Below are 17,281 nucleotides of genomic sequence, written 5' to 3' on the forward strand. Positions count from 1 at the left end.
AGAACAATTGGAAGGGAACAACTATAAGAATTAGTTCCTTTTTGATAGCTAACTTATGAGTATTTTTGTGCATTTCACATGAACCAGAGATCTCTTGGCTATTATCAAATTAGCCATCAATTTCTACCCTCAACAAGGAAGACGTTCTGCGGCTGTAGTTGACAAATAAATTCACAAGTGGGGGCATGATGTTCATGAAACTATCGTTTGATTGAATTAACAATTTGAGAAGTGCATCACAAAAGAACAATTCAATAATTCAGGTATGCTAGAGATTTTTCACCCACTTTTACAGTTTATAAAACAAATGTGATCTTATATTTTCATGTGAATCACTTTTTGTGCTATTTTCACATGAAACCACTTTTGCTTGTGAAAAAGGAATCTCCTAAATGTACATTAACATATTGTGGTTCTGCATTCAAATATGATATAAATCACACCGTCAACAAGCTATAAAAATTGATCCACAAGTAAACCTCTCTTGGAAGATAACTTGAGAAAAAGAGACTTACTGAAGCAAATGATACAAACCTAACAGGAACCAAGTGATAGATCCATGTGGTTGCCGACTTCTTTGAAATGAAGCAAGTAATGAGTTCAGCGCGTTGCTCCTTTCTCAAAACATTGGCTTCTCTTTCCAACTTCTGGTAAAAGGAACGTTCTGATTATGCTTCCATTGTATAGGGATATTTGTAATGCTTGTAGTCATATTCTTCTAAGGATGCACAATTTCATGACACATTCAAGATTTACCCATGTCCTCTTTCCACCCTTTTTGATAAGCTCTTTGTTCCCACAATTCTGTTAGTTTCCTCTGGGCTAGTAGAGCAGCCTCAGATCTCTCCCTCGCTTCCTCACATGTCTCCATCCCTGAGTTGCATTTATCTGCTTCTTTTTATATTGAGATGCCGGCTTCTTAGCTTCAAGCAAGGCAATGTCTGCCCGCTGTTGATTTTCCAAAGCTGCAGCTTCCTGTAACTTTAAATTTTTCTGATAAGAGATCAGTAAAACTCTTCCCCATTTCTTCACTTACTTCTGGATCTCGCTTTTCACAGTCTGCATGAATTTTACCATAGTAAGAGGTGTCAAAAGATGCTAACAACCACAAGTAAATGCTAACAAAGTGCCACAAGAAGCAGAAAATATAACAAATGAACTCCAAACATACTATATTATCCTTATCAATGGATGACCAGTCTGATTATTCCTACCAAGTTACAAAAGAAAGCACCAAGATTATCTTCTATATATGCATGAGCAATTGCACAAGATGTTCACAATAAGTTAATGCTAGCATTTTGTGACAGTGAGTCAAAGCCTATCATTGGGACCTCTAACTCTTGACTCGCACTCCATATTGTAGAACCATATTATCTCTCTCTTTCCATTTTTGTTTCATTGTGTTTCTAAAGGTTATCCTAAAAATGCAATGTAAAAATATTTTAATAAACTTAAACAAAAATTGTTTGTGATTGAAAAGCTACAATAACCAATCCACAACTCCTAAAAGCTTGATTTTTGAGGATAAAAGGGACCAAATGTTTTTGAAAAGTATGAACTATTCTTTATTAGTTAATTACTTGATTTGCCAATAATTGTTCAACAAGCACTTTGACTATTACAAAGATCTTAAAGAAACCTCAATTGAATATCATTTAGTTCCTTCAATTTTTCTTGAAAAAGAGGAATTATCATAAGCTATACGATGTTCCAAAAGAGAAGTTTATGATATTTCCTAGGAATTATCATAAGCTATACGATGTTCTTAATTAATTTTTTTAGTAGGTTAGGTAATATAATGGTTTAATGTTTGACATGTTTTTTTTGTCTATTGATTTTATGTTGCATACATGTTTGTTATTAATTTTAGCAGTTCACTTACATATGTTGTGTGTTTTTTAATTTATTTTAATTGGGGTACTGCCTAGTCCACCTAGTCCCCGACTAGTCTTTTTAGGGACTCACTGCCTATCACTTTTGACTACATAGCTATTAACAATGATGTCATAACATACTCAAGATCACAAACACGAAAGGAAAATGTGCAAGACATATACTACGAGGTTTGGCGTATTGCTTACATCCACGAAATATATCGTCATTCATTTTTTTGTGATGAGAGAAGATCATGTTAATTTGTACATATATATATATATATGTATTCACATATATGTATATATTTTATATTTTATATTGTACATATATATTCATATATATGTATATATATTACATTCTTTATAGTGTTGTAATAGGAAATACCCATAAGAGGTATTTTGATCATTTCAAATCCTATAATAGGTTGTGCCCATTAGGGATACAACAGTCTTTTATATTTTTCTTTTTTATTTTTTATTTAATTTAGTATCATTGCAAAATCGTCAAAGATTATGGTGAACCCGTCAAGGACACATGCAGCTTTCAAAGGCTTTGTGGACATCTCATATACCTTACGATCACTAGACCTAACATCATTTATGCGGTCAATCTCATAAGCAGGATCATGAAAAGTCCAAAGGTGTCACACCTCTAAGTTACTCACAATATATTAAGATACTTGAAGTCCTCACCGGGAAAGGACATTCTCATGAACAGAAATGGACACACCATAATCACAAGCTACATAGATGTTGACTGGGCAGGAGATTAAAATGACAAATCTATGATTGGCTATTGCACCCGTGTTGCAGACAACCTTCTTTTTCTCATGATAAAACTGGGTTAGACACACCCCTACCCGTTCATTGATTTAAGATTCAAAATCAATTAGAACTCATATCTCCATTGTGGTTGGGCACCAGCCCAAAGGTTTATCTTTCCAAATAGCAGATTCATTCATAGTAGCTAATGTGGCCAACAGTTTAGCAAAGACATTAAATGATTTAGGCATCCTAACAATCTTGACATGAACAAATTTGTAAAGATCATTAAGTAGGCTTCTATCCACTAAACTCGGCCTGCCTCTTCCCTCCATCTGGGCATTAGTAGTGGCCACTACATCTCTTATGGGCAACTCCATGATAATCTTATCATGATCCCCAATCATATAAGAATTCTCCTTCACCACTGCCACTCACGCTACCTTACATCATCACCTTCCCTCAACCACCCTACCGCAATAAAAGCTTCTGAAGAGTCATGAATCATAAACTCGATATGCCATTGTCTGTTAAAAATGCTGAAAAAGTAACCTTCACCCAATGCACATCAGGTGGTCTCCATCTGTCTGCATTCCTCCATAAGTTTACAACAGGGTGATTAACATTCCTACCCACAGGAAGAACGAGTTCTTTTACCACGTTCAAATAATTTGAGATAATATAATGCTTGGATAGACTTACCTCCTCAAACTTCATTTTATTCCTCACACTCCAAATTCCCCAAATGATAGCTTGGAAAGCAACAAGCCAACACCTTTGAATAGTCGTCTCTTTGAAGCCTGAACTTCCCCATCTAAATAGTTCTTCCTCTAATTCTCCACAAGAAATTTGCCATCTGCCAGATAGGCAAGTAACCTTCCTCCACATATGCTTGCTTGTTTACTTGACGATTAAAGAACAAGTGCCTATGAGTTTCACCTTCATTTTTGCATAAAACACACATGGGAGCCCATTGCACCCCCATCCTTCTAAGTCAGTCTTGAGTAAGGAGTCATCCTATTGTGAATCTGAGTATGACGGCTGCTCTATGCTTGTGTTTGGAAAACCAAATGAATTTGCTACATCTCAAATAGTCACCCTTCTTTCTCACATCCTCCCAAGTCGTCCTCATAGTGACTAATTTCTATCCATGCCAAGTAAAAGCATCTTCTCTAGAAGGATCCCAAGTTTGAGTCTCAATAATCTGCTTAACTTCTTTAGATATGTCCATAGTGATATGACCAATAACATGTGAGAGCCATGTTGGAGACAACCTTGTGACATGAAAAAGTAAAAAATAGAGTGTCGTTGCTTTATCCAATGCAAAGGCCGAATACAAGACCATAGCCACTACCGCATGTAAACTGTTATTGATAAAAGCTTTCCTAAATGACATGGGTGTTGCTACAAATGGATTCATAGAGATGAGATGTGACAACCAAGTTCATATAGGGGCAAACCTAGTTTTTCACGAGAGGACCAAACATATTGAGGTTAAGTGTCATTTTATCAGAGAAAATATTCAATTCAAACTCATCAATCCACAATGTTAGGAATGAAGACCAATTAGTGGACATATTCTTTAAGGCTATATTGAATGACAGATTCCAATGTATCATTGGCAAGTTAGGGTCAATCAAACATCCGTATGCCAATTTGAGGAAGAGTATTAAGTTACTCCTTAACCACCTACCTCCACATAATTCACAATGTGACACATTTTCTTCCTTAGTCAGTTATTTTGACTCCTTAGCCACCTACCTTGACAAGCAAGCCATTGACTCTTTCCATTCGGGTTGATGTTCATCATTATCTCTCGTTATAGACTATATATATAACTGATGTATGATCTCTTCTCATCACAAAAAAACAAAAAATAAATGAAGATATATGACTCTATTGCTCCATAGATGTGGGCAATACGCCAAACCATGTATATGTCTTGCACATTTTCCTCTCGTATTTGTGATCTTGAGTATGGTATGACATCATTGCTAATATGGTATGAGTAGGATTGCTCCCCTTTGAATATGCCATCTTCAACCCCTTTCAGTCCATTATATGTGTGATGACTGCAGCAAAGTTCATCGGCCCAACAAACTCAATGACTGCAATAGATTTTACTTATCCAACATCAATAGTGATTACCTTTAGCCCTTGCCCTGCATCTAGTCATCGTGCACATCTTCATCTTAGGTCAGTTGCTCCCTCCCTGCCCTTATGGGTGACAAAGAAGAAGACTCTAGTATCAAACCAATAAATGCATAGACAACCACTAGGATGGTTGTGCAAGAACAAAATCCTACCCTTAAAATTATTGTTGTTCCCCTTAATGGATCAAATTACCTTGCATGGTCCAAGGCTGCCACTTTATTTTTTAGTGCAAAAGCCAAACTAGGATTCATCAATGGGGAGACTTAAGCCCCTAAAGTTGATGATCCAGGCTATGAAGAATGGGGATCTAGGAATCACCTTGTCATGTCTTGGTTATTAAACTCAATGGAACCCAACATAGCTGAGGGATTCCTATTTCTCAAAACTGCCAAAGAAATATGGGACTCTCTCAAAGACGCATATGGGAACAAAACAACTTGGCTAGAATCTATCAGTTGCAGGAAGAAATCGCAAAATATAGGAAGGTGACAAACCTTTCAATACTTACCTTGGAACCTTAGGTGGGATGTAGGTAAGGCTGCTAAACGAACCAAGCAACTCGTGGCTCAGCTCGGTTCGGCTCAGCCCAAACTCATTCATGTTTGGTTCATTTGGATAGCAAGACAAACATGAGCTTGTTCATTATACATAGCTGAGTCGAGCACAAACAAGGGGTGTTTGTCTCAGCTCGTTTAGATAGCTTATATAGAATTGATTGATTGATTGCACTATAAACATCAAAAAGCATGTTAGCTCAAGTGGGTGGTTGATGTCAGCATTTCCATTCTCACTGTGAACCCTTTTCAAAAAAATAACTTTTTTTTAGGCAATCCGGATCGGGCTCGGCTCATTTGGCTCGGGGCCATACGAGCAGAGTCCGAACATTATATGGCTCGTTCGGCTAGTTTACCATCCCTAGATGTGGGACGAACTACACATGTATAGGCCAGTTACTAATGATGATGAAGTCATCAAGAGGAGGATTGAGGAAGACAAGATCTTCAAAATGCTAGGCAATCTCGGCCAAGATTACGATGCTATAAGGAGCCAAATGCTTATGTCCCCAAACTTGCCCTCGTTCAACTACTGGTGACCCGGACTTCGAATAGGTAAGTTACTCTCTTTAAGTGGAAAGGAGAGAAAAGAGCAAAATCTCAATTTCACGACTAAATATACATCCTGTATAATGGAAGGGACCTTCATCCCCAAACAGAAATTTATTTTCACTTTACTGAAGAAGCAAAACCAGAAATGGAGAAACCATGCAACCATTAAGACAGTATCAAGCATCAGAAAACCGTTTTTCAGCTCCCAAAATCAAATTTCACCCAGAACCAACTTCTCAGAATTGCCTATAGACATGAAAAACTAGAGAAAAAAAGTAGACAGTCAATAATCTAGAAAACCAATTAACCAATTAAGTTGAACAAAACCAAAAAGGATCAAAAGAAATATGTGGGTGCTTTAGAGCTCAAACACAAAATCCAAAAGAAACCATCACAACAATGAACAAGAGAGAGAGGCAAACAAGGATAAATAACACTACCAAGAAATCACCAACCTGCTGGCAAGGAAAGGATGGGCTCGTGGGCACAATCACAGGTGCAAGGGGACAAGAAGAGCGGGAAAGAGCGATGAGGGCCTGCCAGATGCCAATAAAGAGGGAGACCTAAAATGTAAGCAATCAACCAGAATCCCAACAGCAACGATTTCAAGAGGTTAGGATCGCAAGACGCTCGTTCTCTTGTCATCTTCTCTCTCCAACACCAAAATAAGAGAAATAGCTTAATGAATTCAGAGCTCAGATCTCATCGAAGCCCTCCCCAACTTCTGTTTCTTCGGTTTGGAGTCACCGAAGACGCGTGTGCTCGATTTCGTGAAGGTGGTATGTTACAACACAAAGTATATATATATATATATATATATATATATATATATATATATATATATATATATATAGAGAGAGAGAGAGAGAGAGAGAGAGAGAGAGAGAGAGAGCTTTAATTATTTTTTTTCACTAACACCGAAGTATATGTTTTGTTTAGTGAGAACCGGTTTTTGGATCACCTGAATCCGACCTGTATACAGGTTTTTTCTGTGATCCAAAATCAATGGCCACTAAGGTACCAGTTTTTTTCAGCTCAAAAAATGTTTTTTCGTCAAAAAAATATGATTCAAAAGTCGATTCCCACTAAATCGAAGTATGATAAACACATCTATGGGCAGAACGAGAAATAAGGCCTAATATGTTAAATTTTCATATATATATATATATATATATATATATATATATATATAGAGAGAGAGAGAGAGAGAGAGAGAGAGAGAGACGTTTGTGATGTCATTACTGAAAAAATAGCAGGAGACGTCTAACAAAAATTAGAAGCTTCTTGCGAAGGATGGACGACGGTGTCTGACTACACGGCTATCGGATATTTTCAAAATATCACCAACTTTTAACATAAATTTTGAGCTAATATACAATCTTCAAAATACCGTGATATCTTCAAAATAACGTTTTCTTTAAAAATTATTTTATTGTAATTTGTAACGTGATATTTATCTGATAAACCCACTTTTGTTTCTAATATTTTTTCTTTCATGTTGTTTAAGTATTATAGATTTTGTGATACTTTCTCGAGATTTTTTTTTGAAAAAACAAAAGTGAATTTGAATTCATCACAAAATAATTTTTGCCCACAATGTGTTTGCATAACGACAAACTTGTGCCTTTTCCTAGAAACACACGAAAACTCAGGAATTTTTGTAGGCCTTGTTGCAGCAACCCAAACGGGGGTTTTCATTTCCTCACAGAAAGAGAGCCCCATTTAGGGGTGGGCATCGGGCCGGTCCATTGGGAAAAACCTCGCCCATGACCTGCCCGTTAGCCCATGGGCCTAATCGGTCTGGACCGGGCCTATTATATAATATATAATATATATTATATTATGTATATAAAATAATGTATATTATTTCTATAATTTATTATATTGTATACTATATATATTATGTTATATATCTGATGTATTATATATTGTGTTATATATAATATACATAATAGCGGGCCGACCTGGCCAACCCGTGTCAGCCCAATTCAGGCTGGGCTAGCCCGTGTTGGCCTGCTTCAGGCCGGGCCGACCCAAAGGCCCGGTTCGGGATGAGCACTGGCCCAGGCCCGGCCCATGGTGGGCTTGGCCGCCCGGCCCAGTTCCCACCAGTCCCATTTTCCATAGAGACTATCCAATTTTCATGGTATCCTTTCCCAAGGGAGCGTGATCACAAAGAGGGCTCTGCGGCAGAGGGTGCAAACTCGAGACATTACTACATGCCCACCATGCAGCGACGCTGCATATAATGTGCACTAATTCCTAATTATGCTGTGAACCGTGTGGACATCATTCTGAAAAGTGCATCGTACTACACCGGTAGAACAGAATTTCACACAGCTACTGTAAAGCACCAACACAAGATGTGACAAGTCTTCTTGAGCATACAAATGGTCCCACTATAGGGAGTCATCTTCATCAATTTATGAATGGTTTTAAGCAGGATTTAATTCGGATTCATATCAAAATCCAATCACATTGCACTTTTACATGTAATGAGCTTTGATTCGGATCTATTGTTTGAATATCATATTTGAATTCAGTACTGGCCTGATCTCACCTACAGTCGATCCATTTGCACTCCTAGCGCCAATAAGGACCTGTTTGGAATCTAGGCGTTGAGATGAGTGTTTATGAATTTGGGATGAAAAGTGAGACCCTTTCTCCTTTGTATTTACACTAAATCACGGATTTGGCAGCTGCCACTTTTTCAAACGCATAAACTCCATAAATGCCCATCCTAGCTACAGATTCCAAACAGGCCCCAAATTACTTAATAGAATTCTTGGTGGTGTCAAAAGCTTGTCTTGAGAAGCAGCGTTACAAGGCCAACAGACTTACCACCACCGGTGGCTGGCATGGCCATCACGGTGGTTTAGAGGGTGCTCAGATAAAGGCACTGGATCAAATCCCGCTAATGCACGGGTCTGTCCTAAGGCAAGGTGGTCGTATGGCCCACCCAGTGTTTCCTTCGATTCAGCAAAAGTCCCTCGTCATCAGAAAAAAAAAAACAAGGCCAACAGACCTACGTGAGCCATGCAGAGCTTACGGTTAGTTTGTACAAGGCTAAACAAAAATGCAAAAAGTTTGGTTAGTAACAGGTGGGAACTCTGCGGCTTAATGCAGCAAAGCTGACAAGCTCATGATCAATACATATGTAGCAATTGCATTCACCAAAGAGACGAAAGTTCAAAAAGGAAATAATCACAGCAAATTTTCTAGCATTATTGTTAGCAGAAATAAAACATTATTTTAGAAAAAAAAGTCTTTGAAGACATACATATACCAATAAAATGATGATATTTCTACTAAAGTGACAATATTATGATTTTTTAGAAATATGATGCTATTTTGGTCATTCAAAATGGTGACCAAAATATTCGTCGTCATGCAAATCACATTGTTCTGAAATTGTACAAGGCGGTTGCAAATTTGATTAAATGTCACCAAGCTGAAGGGATGTGAATTCACCCAACTCCCTGAAAGGCTGAAACTGGATATACTCCCAGCATTGTATCCACCCAACTCGCTAGACTCGTCTATCTCTATCGATGGATAAAACAGACCCCCGAAGTTTTCGAGATATGAGTTTGAAAATAGGCAAGTGAAAGAAACAAACAAAATGTTGATGCCAAAAGCATTCCTTGTTCTTTACCATTCCAAGGACCACAAATTGTCCAATACTTGCTGCCACTAATGTTTGATCTAATAGCGGCCTACTCCCCAGACTCTAATTGCACCATCTGTGTATCCGCTAAACAATGTGCTTCCATCAGAACTCCAACTCAAACTGGTGCAGTACAGCATCTGAAAGAGCAAACAGGCATCACATTTTAAGATGAAACTCACTTACATGTAGAGCCTAATGCATGTCAAGTAAAGACAGTCCTACATTCAGGAAAAAGGAAGATGCAGCAAACAAACGTCATTCTATCAAACAGTGCATCCACCATATGGAGAAAAAGGAAATTCAGACTAATGCATAAGTGGTGATCCGAAGTCCGTGATAAATTTGTTACAACAAAACGGGAAAAATCAAGTTTGATCGGTGCCATGTCCATTAGATCACAGTGACTGCTTTATTATTGTCAATGCTACCCAGAAGCAGACACCAGCCAGTACTTGTCCATGTATCGTACACCTGGTGAGATCAAGACCAACACACTTTCTGAGCACTCTCAGTTTTTGGTTCGCCTAGTATTCAAATCTTTTTTGTAAGTGTACCTTTAAGTTTTACTTTTTTCATATAGATATATATTTTTATGTTTTATTGCGTTAATTTTTTTATTAAAACTACAAGTCTACAAGTATCTTAGTGACTCTCTGTTGATCACATCTTCGTCCCATGGTTATATTTCAATCACAAAGAAAAGACCTATAGAAAACAGCGTCCTACTGGAAGATCGTGTCATTCAACATGTCAAAACATTTCTATAAGATAACTGTATAAAGCTACAAGTATGTTTTGATTGGCTACTAATCATGTTGTATGTGCAAATCCATAACAAAATCAAATAAGAAATTCTTAAGACAACTGATCAACTTATACAAGCCAATTAATTATTCCCTATTGATGCAAGATTGCAAGGAAAAATTAGGATGTTTAAGTTTAGATAGAGTTATTCAGAAAAAGGTGTTCATTCAACAAAACAATTATTTTCATCATTTTTTATAATGCCATGAACATCAAAGCCTCAATACCAAATCATTTTGTATTTATATTTCCTTTCATCAGTAAAATCAAAAGAAGACCTCGGAGATCTTGGTGGATCCTATTCATCAAATGGGTCCCCTCCATCAAGAGTAGCAAATATTGACATCACATCATAGGCCCAAAAAAGAAAATAAACTTTTTTTTAATCAGTGTGAACCAAAGATGTAACTCAAGAACCTACAAAGTATATTCAAGAACCCTCCATCTCCTTCTATTAATAGAAACACAAAGAGGCCTCAGAGATCTTGGTGGATAATATTCGTCATTTGATCTTACCATCAAGAGTAGCAAATATCATCATCACATCATGGGCCCAAAATAGAAAACAAGCATGATCAAAGATTTTTTTGAACAAATAGTAGTATAAAATAACAATAGGACATCAAGCCACAAATGATTATGAACACAAACTTTATATTTGCAATTGCTGGCAATAGGCTGTGAGTCAAAAGTGTGCATCAATATCTACCGAACTACACAAATGCAGATTTTCAAGGACCTCTCATTTCTTTAAGTTTACTAGAAATATAAACAGGCCTCAGAGATCTTGGTGGATAATATTCGTCATTTGGACTTCACCATCAAGAGTAGCAAATATTAACGATGCATCATCAGCCCAAAATAAAAATGAAGAAGCTTTAAAGAAATCAAATAACAAATACAGACATAATACAAACAAGAAAACTGGATTTCTTTCCATTGCATACACGTTCTAATTATTGGTAGCAAGAAAGAGAAAAATGAAAATCCAATGATTGGCAACACCAGGCCAAAAAGAACGAACTGAATAAGAAAGAGCAGATCGGCTGCACTGCTTCGCTATCCCTCCCAAAAACCACATTCAGGAGGTTGGATTAGAGGCATCTAGAGTTGTAGACCAACAAATCTTGTGTTCTTGCTTTCAAAAAGCATGCACTTCAATTAAAAGGGAAAAGATAAAGAAATCAAACACGCTAAAATCCATGGACATCAAGAAATTCCAGGAACCGGCCATCAAGCAGATCAACCTGAAACTTAACATAACAAACACAACGCATTTCTTTTCACCAATAGTGTCATAAATCGAGCAAATCTAACAATGTAAGGTTCAAATACAATTGAAAAGAAAAATTCCCACAAGTATGCACCATAAACCCCAAAATAAACAGATACCCATAAAAATAGATCAAAAGGAAGATAAAAAGAACGAGGAAAAGAAAATGGAATCGGAGAACTGTGGCTATGAAAGAAAAAGGTAGTTTCATGAAAAAAGGTAGAGGCTCTGTTCACCTGGTTCTTTCCGGCGGTGATGTCCGGCTTGAGCTCCTGAACGACGCTCTTGCTCTCGAGATCCCAGATCTTCACGCTGTCCTGCGTCGCGGCACAGAGCCAGTACCTGTTGGGGCTGAAGCAGAGGGCGTGGATGATGCCGCCGGCGTCGAGGGAGTAGAGCCGCTTTCCCTCAGCGAGGTCCCAGAGGAGGGTGGCGCCGTCCTTGCCGCCGCTAGCGCAGAGCGAGCCGTCGGGGGAGACAGCGACGGTGTTGACGTAGCCGGTGTGTCCGGTGAGGGTGCACCTGAGCTTGCAGTTGGTGAGGTTCCAGACCTTGACGGTCTTGTCCCAGGAGCCCGAGACGATGGTGGGAGCGAAGGTGTTGGGGGAGAACCGGACGCAGCTAACCCAGTTGGTGTGGCTGTCGGCGTCCTGGATGGTGTATTTGCACTCGCCGAGGGTGTTCCAGAGCTTGATGGTGCGGTCGCGGGAGGCAGAGACGATCTGGCGGTTGTCGACGGAGAAGGCAACGGAGAGGACGTCCTTGGAGTGACCAACGAAGCGGCGTGTGGTGGCGCCGGTGGCGAGGTCCCAGAGGCCGAGCTCGGCGTCCCAGGAGCCGGAGAGGGCGAACTGGCCATCGGAGGAGAGGACGACGTCCTCGACGAAGTGGGAGTGGCCGGTCAGGCGGCGCCGGGGGATGCCGTAGTTGGGGCCCTCCTCCTTCGTCAGATTCCACAGCAGGACAGACTTGTCCCGCGAGGACGAGACGATCATGTCCGAGTTGTCGACCGGCGTCGCGATCGCCGTTACGGCGTCCGAGTGACCCTTGATCGTCCCCCGCAATACCAGCGTCTCCTCCATTCTTCTCTCTCTCTCTCTCTCTCTCTCTCTCTCTCTCTCTCTCTCTCTCTCTCTCTACACACACACACACACAGAGAGAGAGAGAGAGAGAGAGACTCTCTCTTTCTGACCTCTGTGTGGGGGAGAGATGAGAGGGGGCGGTGGTTTGTGTCTACGAGAAGAGGGGTTAGGGTTTGGGCCTCAATGATGCAAACGGGTCGGATTTGGCTCTGGTCATTATGGATCCGGGCACTGTACTCTATTTTGCGACGTGGATTCGGACTATATTTGGTTCTTACTTAAAGTTAGGATTCAAACGGGTTGGATTCGGCCCGGATCTTACCAAATCCAGATCTGAATCTAGGTCTGGATCTGAATCAGATCCGAGGAGGTAAGTTGAATCTTATGAGTGCTGGAACCGGCAAAAAATATATATAACAAAAACAAACTATTTACGTGTAAAAATTGAAATTGGTGAGATTTTGATTCCATCAACTCTAGATCCAACTTAGAATGCAGATCCTGATCTGACCAGAATCCAAAAGTAATCCAATTTAATATGTATGAATTTGATCAGAATGCACAGTCAAGGTTACATATCTGAAAATAGCATAGCTGACTCAGTTAGAATATCCGATCAGTTTTCACCCTAAAGTCATGTCCTTTGAACTGGTTTTATTGATAGGGGTGTCAGCAGTGGAGTATGATATGATTCGAACCCATACTAGATCGGATAGGATTCGAGTTTGCTAGCAAAGAAGGAGGTCGTTAAGAATTTGGGTCAAATCCATAGAGTTTGATTGATTTATGAAGACGGGTATGAACTATGGTTTATGAAGTTTCATATCAAACTCGAGGCTGATCCAAGTTTTGATTAATGTCGATGAACGGTCAATTTAGAAAACATAAAGGATACTATTTTGCTGGTCTGAGCAATGCAAAATGAGATCGGGCTCGTGATTGAGCTTATGCTCAGCTCAGGTTGTTGGAACTCATAAAATATGCTTCACATAAGTAATAAAAATTATGGTATGCATATGTTTATAAAAAAATGACTTGTATGGCAAAAAATGATACATTTTTTGTAATGCCCTACAATTCCCTATCTTCAAATTTGTAAATGTTTGACTTTTTTATGACCATTTTACCTTTAGCATGAGCGAACCTCCTGAAGTTCACACGATATATCAGTACGCTCTCTGGGTAATATAAGCTCTTACTAAATGGTAGATTCATACATTTTTTTTGCGGACTACTTACAACTCAAACTTATCGAAACTTCGCAAATATTTTACTAAATCCGTAAGTATAGAACGAAGTTTACATAATTGTATATTAGAACTTCTTGTAATTAAAACCTATCAAAACTTCACAAATATTACATTAAATTTGCATATATAGTGTAAAGTTCATATAACCAAATATGTACTTTTTGTAACTTCAACATGTTGAAACTTCATAAATATTGTACTAAATTCACGTATATAACATGAAGTTTGCATAACCTAATATGTGAAATTTCTATAACTGAAACATGTTGAAACTTCACAAATAGTCCATTAAATATGCATACATGGCACAAAGTTCACATAACCAAAATTGTGTTGTCAAACTTCACAAGTATTTTACTAAATTTGCATATATATTATGAAGTTCGCATAACCAAATATATAAACTTTATGTAATTGAAACATGTCAAAACTTAATAAATATTTTACTAAATCTGAATATATAGCACAAAGTTCTCATAGGCAAATATGTGAAATTAAATTCACATATATATATTGAAGTATTTATAATTGAATATGCAAACTTTTTGTAACTGAAATTTGTCGTAACTTCATAAATATTTCACTAAATTTGCATATATGGTACGAAGTTCACATAACCAAATTTGTGAACTTCTTGTAACTAAAACCTATCGAAACTTTATAAATATTTTACTAAATTTGCATAGACAATGCAAAGTTTGCATAGAATCGTGCGGATTTCCTTTGTAACTGATCCTTAAAGAGATTCACAAATATGGGGTGATCTGCAAATATAATATGTTGAAAAGTTTTGTGAAGTTTTCACCCTAATAAAAACATGCTCATATGTTGTAATTTAAACATATAACCAAATATGTAAACTTTTTGTAACTTAAACATGTCGAAACTTCATAAATATTGTACTCAATTCACGTATATAACATGAAGTTTGCATAACCTAATCTGCGGAATTCTTATAACTGAAACCTGTTGGAACTTCACAAATACTCCATTAAATATGCATACATGGCACAAAGTTCACATAACCGAAATTGTGTTGTCAAAACTTCATAAATATTTTACTAAATTTGCATATATAGTATGAAGTTCACATAAGCAAATATATAAACTTTATGTAATTGAAACATGTCAAAACTTCACAAATATTTTACTAAATTCGAATATATAGCACAAAGTTCTCATAGTCAAATATGTGAAATTAAATTCACATATATAACGGAGTATTTATAACTGAATATGCAAACATTTTGTAACTGAAAATTGTCATAACTTCACAAATATTTTACTAAATTCACATATATGGTACGAAGTTCACATAACCAAATTTATGAACTTCTTGTAACTACAACCTATCGAAACTTTACAAATATTTTACTAAATTTGCATAGAAAATCCAAAGTTTGCATAGAATCGTACGGATTTCCTTTGTAACCGATCCTCAAAGAGATTCACAAATATGGGGTGATCCGCAAATATAATATGTTGAAAAGTTCCGTAAAGTTCGCACCCTAATAAAAACATGCTCATATGTTGTAATTGGATGATTGAAAAACCAATTACTACCAAACAAGTCACTCAGACCATACGTATAGGCCCAGATCCCAAAAAGAAGAATAAAAAATAAAAATTTTGAGATTGTCCACACACTCCTACCATCAGCAAGAACCTCTCTCTCTCTCTCTCTCTCTCTCTATATATATATATATATATATATATATATAGTTGTTTGAAAACATGTGAGCTGGAGTATGAAATAGGCATTTTCAATACCTTTTTTATTGTATATTTTTTATGAAAAAAATGATTTTTGGATGCTTGAATATTTACTAAAATTTTGAGTTGTTGATGTTCAAGCCTTAAAAGATCTTGCTTATACATTGTAATTGGATGATCCAAGAGTTTGTCCTTATAAAACCAAGTAAAATTTAAGAAAAAAAACTTAACATAGTTAGTTTGCAAAAGCCATAACATCACAATTGTATGTCAAAATTTCATGATTTTTTATGTGTTGGGAAGTTTATTGAATTATTTAAATCATGTTATTGTTAGTCAAAAGCAAAAACCTCTTCTTTTATGTCTGAAATTTCAGAACAATGAAACAATTTTTGTTTTGGAAAAATTAGTTGCTTGTTTAAATTATCTTAATTTTATTTTTTATCTTAATCAAAATCATATCGATCATTATTGATTTCAATTACATGCTTGTTTTTAATTGCAAGTATATATTGTTTAAAATTTTATCTATCTATATATGCTTAAATATTTTAGTTGATTATAAATGGTCTCATATATTGACTTAGAATATTGATTTGATTATAGAGATTTCACTTGCATATTTAAATTGATGTCATGTAGATAGTGTATACAAGTGCATAACTTCTCCCATAAGTATGATTATTTTAAATAAATAAAGATATAAATATAAAAGAAGTTATTGTTTATCACAAAACAAAGTAATGAAACCCTACACTTAATTATAGTAATAAAATATTACAAAGTTCATAGGTTATTGTTAGTATCCTGACCTACCATGTATTCAACATTTGATTAATGTGAATTGAGATCACATTGGATTTAGAATTTTGTGGTGATTGGCAAGACAAATATACCCTTAGGGCATGTTTGAATGGTATAACACATTGAGATGGGATAGATTGGTCCCTACCTAAGTGTTGTCCCATGTTTGGTATGCAGTGCGGGCACGTCCCATATGAGGCAAACAACACCCCCATCTGTTTGTTTTCACCAAGTCATGGGTTTAGGACAAATGGTGTATGTTGTGTCTAAAGAGCATGTGGTAGCATTTGTTCGGTTATTCAAACACACCCTTGATGATTGAATGTATATGGACATAGAAATCATTTGTGCTTTCAATTTCACAATATAATGAATTCATAAGAGATCAATTGAACTGTAAGTAAACTTCGTAAATAAAATTATATATAAATCTATGGAGTGGTGACAAAAGCCTACCATGTGTTACCTTTTAAATACACCAATAGACTTCCCTATTTGTCTTTCTTTTTTACGAAAATGATATCCCAAGTTAAATTGTAAAATTTATCTCACACACATATGTGTATGTATAAAGGTTATATTCAGTACTAATGAAGGTATGAAACTATTGAGTTGTAAATCATAAGTGAGAGTTGTATCAACTCAATTTGATTAGATAGATGCATTTACATTTTTTGCCTTCTAAAAAACAAGTCTTGAATTGTGCATTTTCAATGTAACAATATAAATTTTAAAGTCATGAAACTTTATGTAATATTGCATGATTTTTAGGACTTAAGATTTAAT

The 17,281-nt window shown here is 36.8% G+C and overlaps 1 protein-coding gene, 1 long non-coding RNA gene and 3 other non-coding genes across 5 annotated transcripts; all 5 read right to left on the reverse strand.

The window, feature by feature from the left end:
• Nucleotides 1-287: 287 nt before the first annotated feature.
• LOC149815763 (uncharacterized) lies at nucleotides 288-6,621 on the reverse strand. The gene is made up of 2 exons (XR_016427889.1): nucleotides 6,355-6,621; nucleotides 288-1,059 (listed from the first exon to the last, which is right to left on the reverse strand). It is a non-coding gene; the product is annotated as an uncharacterized LOC149815763 (long non-coding RNA).
• A 2,580-nt stretch (nucleotides 6,622-9,201) lies between these two features.
• LOC149815764 (small ribosomal subunit protein RACK1-like) lies at nucleotides 9,202-12,856 on the reverse strand. The gene is made up of 2 exons (XM_089988887.1): nucleotides 11,883-12,856; nucleotides 9,202-9,706 (listed from the first exon to the last, which is right to left on the reverse strand). The coding sequence occupies exons 1-2, from the start codon at nucleotides 12,726-12,728 to the stop codon at nucleotides 9,605-9,607; spliced, it is 948 nt and encodes a 315-aa protein (XP_089845013.1). The 5' UTR covers nucleotides 12,729-12,856; the 3' UTR covers nucleotides 9,202-9,604.
• Nucleotides 10,649-10,732, reverse strand: LOC149815765 (small nucleolar RNA SNORD24). The gene has a single exon (XR_016428175.1). It is a non-coding gene; the product is annotated as a small nucleolar RNA SNORD24 (small nucleolar RNA).
• Nucleotides 10,846-10,927, reverse strand: LOC149815766 (small nucleolar RNA SNORD24). Its single transcript, XR_016428173.1, has one exon. It is a non-coding gene; the product is annotated as a small nucleolar RNA SNORD24 (small nucleolar RNA).
• LOC149815767 (small nucleolar RNA SNORD24) lies at nucleotides 11,148-11,230 on the reverse strand. The gene has a single exon (XR_016428174.1). It is a non-coding gene; the product is annotated as a small nucleolar RNA SNORD24 (small nucleolar RNA).
• Nucleotides 12,857-17,281: the final 4,425 nt, after the last annotated feature.

This window comes from Nuphar pumila, chromosome 15, assembly GCF_984573655.1.
Source record: "Nuphar pumila chromosome 15, dmNupPumi1.hap1.1, whole genome shotgun sequence".
NCBI classification, from domain to species: domain Eukaryota; kingdom Viridiplantae; phylum Streptophyta; class Magnoliopsida; order Nymphaeales; family Nymphaeaceae; genus Nuphar; species Nuphar pumila.

Coding starts and splice junctions, on each gene's coding strand:
- LOC149815764 (XM_089988887.1), bottom strand. CDS start 12,728: ATGGAGGAGACGCTGGTATTGCGGGGGACGATCAAGGGTCACTCGGAC. Junction 9,707..11,882: donor TCACCGCCGGAAAGAACCAG/GTGAACAGAGCC, acceptor TTGCTCTTTCAG/ATGCTGTACTGCACCAGTTT.